At 47.7% G+C, this 11,539-nt stretch overlaps 1 protein-coding gene across 6 annotated transcripts in view; it reads left to right on the top strand.

Moving 5' to 3' along the window:
• The first annotated feature begins 413 nt into the window (after positions 1 to 413).
• LOC101617036 (general transcription factor II-I repeat domain-containing protein 2B) overlaps positions 414 to 11,539 on the top strand; it is a 36,510-nt gene continuing 25,384 nt past the window's right edge. For 5 of the 6 annotated variants that reach the window (XM_045143636.1, XM_045143633.1, XM_045143634.1 and 2 more), the window contains exons 1-3: positions 414 to 574; positions 9,057 to 9,263; positions 11,037 to 11,175. In XM_045143636.1, coding sequence (XP_044999571.1) covers positions 9,168 to 9,263; positions 11,037 to 11,175 — 235 coding nt within the window. In that variant the 5' untranslated portion in view covers positions 414 to 574; positions 9,057 to 9,167. Of the gene's footprint in view, positions 575 to 9,007; positions 9,264 to 11,036; positions 11,176 to 11,539 lie in introns of all 6 variants that reach the window. The other variant, XM_045143632.1, reaches the window with a different exon arrangement.

Below are 11,539 nucleotides of genomic sequence, written 5' to 3'. Positions count from 1 at the left end.
AGACACATGTATCTGAAGTTTGTTTACACTGTCCAGAGGACCTGGTGCACCTATTCTCTCTCTAGTAAATAAAAATAATTTTTTAAGTTAAGAAAAAAGAGGTGAGGCGTGGTGGCACACACCCTTAATCCCAGCACTTAGCAGGCAGAGGTAAGAGGATCCCCGTGAGTTCGAGGCCACTCTGAGACTACAGTGAATTCCAGGTTAGCCTGGGCTAGAGGGAGATCCTACTTGGAAAAGCCAAAAAAAAAAAAAAAAAAAAAAAAAGCCAACTATGCTAAAAACCACTAGGGCCCTTGGGGGCGGGGGCGCGCGCTCGGCGCACTGCACACCCGCGGGAGCGCGCACCGCGCAGCCCCGCGCACCGGAAGCGGCGCCCCTCCGCTGGGGGCGCTGCCAACACGCCGTAGAGCAGGCCTTCCAGGAGGAAGCAAACACTAAACACACCCACACACGCACAAACAAAAAGGTGGAAAAGAATAAAGAGAGCAGGGCTCGTGGCGAGCAGAGGCTCCGCTCGGCCGCTGCGCAGGCCTCCGACACTCCCCCGGCTGGCCCGGCGCGGCGCCCTCAGGTGCGTACTCCGCCCCCGCCGCCATTACGAGCGGCTGCTTTCCTGGAAGAAAAAGGGACACCCGACTGCCGCAGGGCCTCCCGCAGGCAGGCCTCGAACCCCCTTTCTTCCCTCTCACGACTAGGCCCCGGGGAGTGGGGGTGGGGGCGGGGAAGCTCCGCCGCGCGGGCACAGCCGCACGCACAAGGCGTGCGCCCTCCTCCGCTCTGATTGGCTTAGCCGGGAGCGGAGGGCGGGAAGAGACGCGGCGTCTTCCAGTGCGCGTGAGGCCCTGGTGTAGAGCGCGGAGGCGAGGGGCGGGGCCGCCGCCGTTGCCTGGTAACGGCGCTCAGCCCCGCCCACGTCACGTCATGCCTTGCCTATTGGCCCTAGGGCTCAGTTTGGGCGGTAAGTCTAGGCGCGGGTCCTCCCGGAACTCGTTTGTTGGAGCATAGTGACTCCTGACGCTCAGAAGAAAGCAGTTTTGGTCGCCCATCTGGCCCTTCTGGTTTATGTAGAGTTTTAGGGGGAAAAGGCTCCCAGGACTGGTTTTTCACCTCTCTAACGCAACTTTATTGTTTAATAAACAGTTTTATTTAGATGAAGTAAAATTTAGAGGACCTGGAGAGATGGCTTAGCGGTTAAGACACTTGCCTGCGAAGCCTATGGATCCAGGTTCTATTCCCCAAGATCCACGTAAGCCTCATGCACAAGGTGGTGCATGCGTCTGGAGTTCGTTTGCAATGGCTGGAGGCCCTGGCGCGCCCCTTCTTTTTCTCAAGTAAAATATCTTTTTTTAAACTGTAAAAAAAAAATCCCTAAAAGAATTAAAATTTAGGGGATGGCTGAACTAACTGCCTGCTGAACCCTCAGATTCAATTCCCCTGGATCCATTACAAAAGACAGAGAGAGAAAGTGGTGCATATGTCTGAAGTTCAGTGTCAAGAGGCCCTAGCAAATGCATGAGTGTGTACCTGCATATGCAATTAAATAAGATTTTAAGGGATGGCTCACTGGTTAAGACACTTGCCTGCAAAGCCAAAGGACCCAGGTTCGATTCTCCACATAAGCCAGATGCATGTGCGTTTGGTGTTTGTTTGCAATGCCTAGGAGCCCTGGTGTACCTATTCTCTCTCTATGTGCCCCCCCCCAAATAAATAAATAAGTAGTGAATTTTAAAATATATTTTTTAAAAAGATGGGTAGAGCCTGGGAGCATTCAGGAGGCAGAGGTAGGAGGATCACTGAATTCAAGGCCAGCCATGGTGAATTCCAGGTCAGTCTGGGCTAAAGTGAAACCCTACCTCGAAAGCCAAAAAAAAATTATAATAATAGGTACATTTTTTACCCTATAAATGTATAATTCAAGAGGCTGGAGCTGGGCTGGAGAGATGGCTTAGTGATTAAGGTGTTTGCCTGCAAAGCCAAAGGACCCCAGTTCGATTCCCCAGGAATCACGTAAGCCATGTGCACAAATGGGCTCATGTATCTGGAATTCATTTGCAGTGGCTGGAGGCCCTGTTGCACCCATTCTCTCTCTTTCTCTCTCTCTCTGTCTCCTCCTCTCTCTCAAATAATTAAAATACACACACACACACACACACACACACACACACAGAGAAAGAGAGGGAGAGAGCGCGCGTGTGCGCACAAGTGAGCAAGCACAACAGGTCACTTGTCTGCAAGGCCTAATGACCTCGGTTCCATTCCCCAGCACCCAGGTAAAGCCAGATGTATCTGGAGTTTCTTTGAAGTGGCTGGAGGCCCTGTGTGCTCATTCTCTCCCTGTCTCTCTTCTCTTTCTGTCTCTCTGCTTGCAAAATAAATAAATAAGCCGAGCATACCTCAAAAAAGCAAGAAAAAGCAAACAAACAAACAAAACCCAAAAAACAAGATAATTCAAGTAAGAAGTAGAAAATTAGTGGGGCGTGGCCACTCATGCCTTTATCCCAGCACTCTTAGGAGGCAGAGGTAGGAGGATTGCTGTGAGTTCAAGGCCACCCCAAGACTACATAGTGAATTCCAGGTCAGCCTGCGCCAAAGTGAAACCCTACCTCAAAAAAAAAGTAGAAAAATAAATATTAATATCAGTAAAAAGTATGCTTTAGGCTGGGCATGGTGGCACATGCCTTTAATCCCAGCACTCAGGAGGCAGAGGTAGGAGGATCACCGTGAGGTTCAAGGCCACCCTGAGACTACATAGTGAATTCCAGGTCAGCCTGAGCTAGAGTGAGACCCTACCTTGAAAGATCAAAACAAAACAAAATAACAAAAAAAAAAAAGTATAATTCAGGTTTGTTGATGTGGCTCATGGCTGCCATCCCAGGATTCAGAACGGTGAGGCAGGAGAATAGCGAAGAGTTGAACGCCATTGTGGGGGATACGTGGTGAATTCCAAGCTATCCAGAACTACATCTAAGATCCTGCCTCAAAACAGACAAATAAACCACGTTTTGGCTATAATGAGAAATGTCACAAGCCAGGTGTGGTGGCGCATGTCTTTAATCCTAACCTTAGCTAGAGTGAGACCCTACCTCGAAAAACAGCAACAAAAATGTCACTATATTTACTCCTGTACATTTTGGAGTACAATATACATTCACTTCGGATTCTTAAGGGGGCTTACCAAAGAATGACCCAAGTTTTATGGGTGTGCTATTTTCCTTCAAATATTTATTTGTTGGTACTGGGGATTGCACCTAGAACCATTCAGCTATATCCTCAGGCTTCTTAAAAACTATTTTATTTAGAAAAGAGAAAAAAGACTATTTTCTTTATTTATTTATAAATAAGAGAGAGAAAGAAGCAGATAGAGAGAATGGGCATGCCAGGGCCTCTGGCCACTGTAAATGAACTGCAGTCACATGAGACACCTTGTGCATCTGGCTTTATGTGGGTATTGGGAAATCAGACCCAGGTCCTTAAACGTCACAGGCATGTGCCTTAACCATTGAACCATCTCTCCATCCTTTTTTTTTTTTTTTTTTTTTTTTTGAGGTAGGGTCTTGTTCTAGCCCAGGCTGACCTGGAATTCATTGTGTAGTCTCAGGCTGGTCTTGAGCTCACAGTGATCCTCCTATCTCTTCCTCCTAACTACTGGGATTAAAGGCACGCACCACCATACCTGGCCAGCCTTAAAAAAAAAAAAAAAAAAAAAAAACTTATTTATTTGAGAGAGAAAGAGGAAAGTGAAAAAGTGGGTACATCATGGTCTCTAGCCACTGCAGACGAACTCCAGATGCATACACCACTGTGCATCTATCCTTACATGGGTACTGGGAAGGGCCTTAACTGCTGAGCCATCCCTCCAGCCCTCTTCGCACTTTTCTTATATTTTAAGATAAGGCTTCTTGGGCTGGAGGGATGGCTCATCAGTTAAGCCGTTTGCGTGCAAAGCCAAAGGACCCAGGTTCAATTCCCCAGGACCCACATTAGCCAGATGCACAAGGGGGCACATGCGTCTGGAGTTCGTTTTCAGTAGCTGTAGGCCCTGGCATGCCCATATTCACTCTTTCTCCCCCCCCCCCTTTCTTTCTCTGTTAAGTAAATAAATAAATAAAAATTAAAAATAAGGCTTCTTTTTTTAAAAAAATTATTTTTTGTTTACTTATTTGAGAGAGAAATGAGAGCAGCTTATTCTGAGTGCTCATACCCTAGAACATACACCCAGGTTACCTAGAATGCCTTAGTTCCTTCATACAAAAGTTCACATAAGATTTTATACAGGCAAGTTGGGTGTGATGGCATACACCTTTAATCCTAGCACTGGGGAGGCAGAGGTAGGAGAATCACTGTGAGTTTGAGGCCAGCCTGGGCCACAGAGTATGTTCCAGGTCAGCTTGGGTGACAGTGAGACCCTGCCTCAAAAATAGATAGATAGATAGATAAAAGATTCATAGTGACAAAGAAAAGCAAGGGTCAAGTAGACAGACTACAGAGAGGCAGGGGATTCTCTTTGAGATTCACAAGTTCTCTGCTGAAGGCTGCAGATGTAGCAGCAGGATATCTGCTTAGAGTCCCCCAGTGAGGGGATGGGGCCTGCCTCACTGGTGTACTTATCCAGCAGTGCTCACACTGATCACTTCCCACCCCACAAAGAGGTAATAATTCCTTTTGTTTTTTTCTTCTGACTTTTTGTTAGTTTTTTCAAGATAGGGTCTCACTCTAGCCCACTATGTAGTCTCAGGTAGCCTTGAACTCATGGCAATCCTCCAACCTCTGCCTCCTGAGTGCTGGGATTAAAGGCGTTTGCCACCATGCCCGGCAATAAAGACATTCTCTTTCTTTCTTTCTCTCTCTCTCTCTCTCTCTCTCCTGTTTTTTTGGTTTTTTTTTTTTTTTTTTGGTTTTGTTCATGGTAGGGTCTCACTCTAGCCCAGGCTGACCTGGAATTTACTATGTAGTCTCAGGTGGCCTCAAACTCACGGCAATCCTTCTGCCTCTGCTTCCGCCTCCCGAGTGCAGGGATTAAAGGCGTGCACCACCACACTCGACTCGGGATTTTATTTATTTGAGAGCATGGGCATGCCAGGACCTCAATCCACTGCAAATGAATTCCAGACGCATGTGCTACCTTGTGCATCTGGTTAATGTGGGCACTGGAGAATTGAGCCCGAGTCCTTAGGTTTCACAGACAAGCCCCTTAACCTTTAAGCCATTACTTCACCCCTGTTTTGGATCTTTTGAAGCAGGGTCTCACTCTAGCCTAGGCTAACCTAGAACTCACTCTGTAGCCCATGCTGGCCTTGATGATCCTGCTGCCTCAGCCTTGAGAGAGTGCTGGGATTAAATTTGTGAGCCAACCCACCCAACAGCTGGTTGGTTGTTTTGCTTGGCTGGGAACCGTAGCTGTTCTGCTGAGCTGCCCCTCCAGCCCCAGATGTTATCACTAACAAGGCAAGGAAATCCTTTTTTGTCCATGTAGCCAAGACTTGGGCAACTTGAATTTGTAGCAATCCTTCTTCCTCAGCCCCCCAAGTGCTAGATTACATCTGTGTGCCGCAGGCAAGGCAAGGAAATCCCACAGGACTAGGTGTTATTATATACTCAGCCTTAGGGTGGCAGAGGTTCAGGAAGTTATCTAGTAGTCATAAAGATGCTTAGTAAGATAAAGGCTGGTAGGCAGTGGCTATTGACAGGTTTTAAAGATAGCCCAAGGGACCCTTGGCCTCCTCCTGTGCAACTTCATCCCTACACAGTCAGCTTGTTCCATCAGTGAAGGCAATCAGCCCGAAGGCTCTTGCATGTGGTCAGGACTCCACAACTAGAGACCAGAGACTGTAGTCTCTCACAGCCTTGTGGTTGTGCCAGAAAGACATGCAAGGTGTAAAGCAAGTGGAGATGTGTGCGTTAAAACAAAAGTTTTTAAAAAATTGTTTACTTTTAACTTTATCAACAGCTTCCATAATTATAGACAATAAGCCATGATAATTTCCTTCCCATCCCCACTTTCTCCCTCACTAATCCCCCGTTCATCATATCTCCTCTCCCTCTCAATAAAATAAAACTTTAGCCAGGTGTGTTGGCGCACACCTTTACTCCCAGCACTAGGGAGGCAGAGGTAGGTGGATCACTGTGAGTTCAAGGCCACCCTGAGACTGCATAGTGAATTCCAGGTCAGCCTGGACTAGAGAGAAAGAGCCTACCTTGACCAAAATAACCAAAAATAAATAAGTAAACAAAACTTTTATTTTGTAATTAAGTAAAGCAAACTGGCCTGGAATTCACTGTGTACCAGCGGATGCCCTCGAATTCCTGATCCTCCTGCCTCTGCCTTTGGAGTTCTGGGAGTGTCGGCAAGTGCCACATCTGGTTTCTGCAACTTATTCATTTAACTTTTTCTTAACAGTCTTACTAAGATATAATTACACATCGTTCTTCACCGTAATTCACATGTACTTCATATATCACCTATTTTACCCATTTAAAGTCCAGGGTCTAGGGCAGTGACTCAGTGCACAAGGGCTTTGCGGTGTAAGCATGAGGGCCTAATTGGCCCTGAGCTCAGTCCCCAGCACCACATAAACATGCTGCATGGCCACACACCTGTACCCACCAGCCCTGTGGGGACCCGAGACCAGACAATGGCTGGGGCTTGCTGCTCAGCCAGTCTTTCTGAAAATGGCAGCGCTGGGTTCAGTAGGAGACTGCCTCTGAAGAAACAGCCACAGAAGAGCAGTAGAGGAAGACAGTGGCCTCTTTGCGCGCACACACACACACACCTGCACACACACGTGTACGCACACTGTACATATGCATACAACACATACTGTTTGCACACATATGGAATAAAATAGTATCCAGTTCAGTGTTTTCAGTTTATTTACAGTATAAGAAACCTAGGGGCTGGGGAGATGGCCCAGTGGGTAAGGTGTTGAGCACACAAGTATGAGTTCGGATCCTCAGCACCCACATAAAGGTGTCGTACATAGCAGTATATACCTCTAATCCCAGCACTAGGAAAGCAAAACCAAGAGAATCACTGGGGCTTCCTGGCTCCCCAGTCTAGCCAAATTGGTGAGCTATAGGTTCAGTGAGAAAGACCTTGTTTCAAATAATAATAATAATAGTAATAGTAATAATAATGTGGAGAGCTACCAAGGAGGAAACATGCCCATTGCCAGATTTGAGCCTTCATGTATATGCACCCATGCACATATACAGACGTGTACACTTACAGACATGCACATGCAACAAAAAGAAACCTAGTATCCAGGTGTGGTGGTACATACCTGTGATCTCAGAACTTGGGAAATAGAATCAAGGATTAGAAGTTCAAGGCCAGCCTCAGCTACATAGCAAGTTCAAGGCCACCCAGGGGTACAAACAAACAAGCCTGAATTATATTAGACTGTTATTTTGTTTATTTTGACGTAGGGCCTCTCTCTAGCCCGGGCTGACCTGGAATTCACTCTGTAGTCTCAAGGTGGCCTTGAGCTCATGGCACTCCTCCTACCTCTGTCTCCTAAGCACTTCAACAAAGGCATGCGCCAGCATGTCCAGCATGTATTAGATATTTTTTGTTTGTTTGTTTGCTTTTAAATATTCTATTTATTTTTCTTTTTTTATTTTAGAGAAAGAGAGAAGCAGATAGAATGGGCAGACCAGGGCCTCTAGCCACTGTAAACAGACTCTAAACACATGCCCCACCTTATGCATCTGGCTTACATGGGTGCTAGGGAATCACACCTGAGTCCTTCAGCTTCACAGGCAAGCACCTTAATATCTAAGCCACTGTTGCAGTCAAGTTCGCATTGCTGGCAGAAATCACCTAAGAGCAGTTTGTGGGGAAAAAAATGTTTATTTTGGCTTACAGACTTGAGGGGAAGCTCCATGATGGCAGGGGAAAAAGATGTCATGAGCAGAGGGTGGACATCACCTCCTAACCACCATCAGGTGGACAACAGGAACAGGAGAGTGTGCCAAACACTGGCAAGGGAAAACTGGCTACAATGCCCATAAGCATACCCCCAACAATACACTGCCTCCAGGAAGCATTAATTCCCAAATCTATATCACTATCACCTGGGAACCTAGCATTCAGAACACCTAAGTTTTGAGAGACACCTGAATCAAACCATCACAGCCACTTCTCCAGCTCTGTTTTGTTTTTTATTTTTACTTTTTGTCGAGGTGGGGGGGGGGTCTCACTCTAGCTCAGCCTAACCTGGAATTCAATATGTAGTCTCAAGCTGGCCTTGAACTCCTGAACTCATGGTGATCCTCCCACTTCTGCCTCCTTGGTGCTGGGATTAAAGGCATGTGCCACCACACCCAGTTTATATTAGATTTTATCTCTTGGGCTGGAGGGATGCCTTAGCAGTTAAGGTGCTTGCTTGCAAAGCCAAAGGAGCCAGGTTCAATGCCCTAGGGCCCATGTTCGCCAGACGCATAAGGGGGCGCATGCATCTGGAGTTCATTTACAGTGGCTGGAGGCTCTGGCGTGCCCATTCTCGCCACCACCACCACCACCCCGCCTCTCTGACTCAAATAAATAAATGATTTTATCTCTGTGACCAGTACACGAGAGAAATTGTGTAAAAGAGGAAGTAAACTTTGGCTTGTGGTCTCGGGGGCTCCAACACAAAGCTGCCTGCCTCCGTTGCTTTCAGGCCTGGTGGGCAGGCTGTGACGCTGGGAAGCTGTGCCCCTCCGAGCTGCCAGGAAGCAATGCCAGGAATGCAGCTGCAGCCAGGCGTGGCAGCGCTCGCCTTTAATCTCAGCACTCTGTAGGCAGAGGTGGAGGACAGCCATGAGTTGGAGGTCAGCCTGAGACTACAGAGTGAATTCCAGGTCAGCCTGGACTAGAGCGAGACAAAAAAAAAAACAAAAAAAGAAAGAACCACCTTGCCAGGCGTGGTGGCACACACCTTTAATCCCAGCACTGGGGAGGGAGGCAGAGCTGGGCTGGCAGCTTTGTAAGCGAGCACCACTGACCCCGGAACTATCCCCCCAGCCTGGCACTGGGTGTTTTCAGGTGTCATTTTCTTCAACGTTGAACCCAGGTTGAACTCATCTCCTGAAGAGCACCCACCGCGCGAGCCGTGCGCTCTCAAGGACCCCACACATTCCTGCCGCTCACTCCGCCTCCTGTGAGCTGCTTCTGTGCCGGGACCATGGCCCAAGTAGCGACATCCTCCCTGCCCACTGGAGACGAGTCCGCAGACGGCAGGATGGTGGTGACGTTCCTCGTGTCTGCACTGGAGTCCATGGTGAGAGGGCTGCTGATGGCTCATGGTTGGGCCACTGTTCCCACAGCAGTTCAGTGACACCCTCCAATGTCATTGCTAATGTCCCTCTCCACCTCCCCTTCATGTCGGGAGAAGGGATTCCTCAGGCTGGGCATGATGGTGCACACCTTAATTTCAGTGCTCTTTTGAGGGTTGAGGCAGAAGGATGAAGAGTTCAAGGCCATCCTAGGCCTGCCTGGGCTGTATGAAACATGTTTCCAACAGAAAAAAGGGAGACACAAGGAAGGAAGGGAGGGAGGGAAAGAGGGAGGAAGCAGATTAGTCAGCCTTACAACACTAGATTCCTTTTGGAAGCTTCCAGGGAAACTCTGCCCCTTGCCTTTTCCAGCTTAAAAAATGCATTCATTCCTTGGCTCATGGCCCCTTCCAGGCAGTGGAATCACTGTGAACTGATGCAAGTATTCCACCTTTTCTTTTTGCTTCGCTCTTCATCACTTCCCTCCTTCTCTTTTTTTCATGATACTGGGAAAGATATATCTTCCTTCTTGGTTTTTAAATTTTATTTTATTTTATTTATTTATTTTGGTTTTTCGAGGTAGGTCTCACTCTAGCCCAGGCTGACCTGGAATTCACTATGGAGTCCCAGGGTGGCGGAGATCCTCCTACCTCTGCCTCCTGAATGCTGGGATTAGAGGCGTGGGCCACCACACCCAACAGAAATTATAATATTTTTGAGAGAGAGAGAAGGCATGCCAGGGCCTTTCAGCCACTGTGAAAGAACTCCAGACCTGTGCACCCCTTGTGTGCATGAGCAACATTGCGTGCTGGCATCCCTGTGCATCTGACTACATGGCACCTGGAAATTTGAACATGCATTCTTAGGCTTTGCAGGCAGGCACCTTAACTGCTAAGCCATCTCTTTAGCCCACTTCTTGTTTTTTTTTTTTTTTTTTTTTTTTAATTTCTTCATTTTTTTGAGAGGTGTGGGGGAGAATGGGCCTGCCCGGGCTTCTGGCCACTGCAGATAAAATCTAGACACATGAACCACTTTGTGCAGTTGGCTTTATGTGTACTGGAGAATCAAACCCAGACCATCAGGCTTTGCATGCAAATGCTTTTAACCACTGAATCATCTTTCTATCCCTCCTTGGTTTTTTGTTGTTACTGTTTTAAGACAGGGTCCATTGTATTCCAGCTGGCCTCAAGTTGCTATGTAGTTGATGATGACCTTGATGTCTTTTTTTTCTTTTTGGGGTTTTCAAGGTAGGATTTCACTATAGACCAGACTGACCTGGAACTTGCTAGTCTTACGGTGGTCTCAAACTCATGGCGATCTTCCTACCTCTGCTTCCCGAGTGCTGGGATTAAAGGCATGCGCCACCATACCCACTGAGCTCATTTTATTAACTATCTTATTTATTTATTTGATAGAGAAAGAGAGGCAGAGAAAGAGACAGAGGGAGAGAGAGATGGGTGTGCCAGGGCCTCTAGCTACACAAATGAACTCCAGACACATTTGCTACCCTGTGCATCTGGTCTATGTGGGTACTGGGGAATCAAGCGTGGGTCCTTAGGCTTTACAGGCAAACACCTTCACTAGTAAGCCATCTCTCCAGCCCTGACCTTGAACTCTTGATCCACCTGTCTCCACCTCCCCAGAGCTGGGATGACAGGCGTGCACCGTCCTCTTTATACTTGATTTTGCCTTCTTCTAGAAGTCCTCCTCAGCAGGCCCGGCCAACTTATGATATGTTCTTGTATATGGGAATGCCTCATTCTCTGTTTCCATTTCAGTGCAAAGAACTGGCTAAGTCCAAGGCTGAAGTGGCCTGCATCGCAGTGTATGAGGCGGAGGTATTTGTAGTGGGAACTGAGAAAGGCTGTACCTTTGTCAACCTGAGGAAGGACTTGCAGAAAGACTTTGCAGACTACTGTACGTGGTAACCGTTTGTCCCTCGTAGTTTACAGATCTTAGAACTTCCATGCATGCAGCACGTGTGTGTGATATGTGGTGTGTGCATACAGCATATGCAGCACATGTGGTCAGGGGTCAGTGAATTTTGCTCTTCCACGCTGTCTCCTTGAGACAGAGTCCGTCAGTGAACACGGGCGGAGCTGCCATTTCCTCAGTCAGGCTGGCTGACCAGCAAGCCCCAGGAATACTCCGTCCATCCCCACAGGGCTGAGGTTACAGGCACGGGTAGCCATGCCCAGCTTTTTATGTGGCTGCTGGGGATCGAACTCAGGCCTTCGTGCTTGCACAGCCAGTGTTCTTACCCTCTTAGCCGTCAGCCCAG

Source organism: Jaculus jaculus, chromosome 2, assembly GCF_020740685.1.
Source record: "Jaculus jaculus isolate mJacJac1 chromosome 2, mJacJac1.mat.Y.cur, whole genome shotgun sequence".
Classification (NCBI taxonomy): Eukaryota; Metazoa; Chordata; class Mammalia; order Rodentia; family Dipodidae; genus Jaculus; species Jaculus jaculus.
Note: the sequence above shows the minus strand (reverse complement) of the source record. Positions and strands in the feature narration are given on the sequence as shown.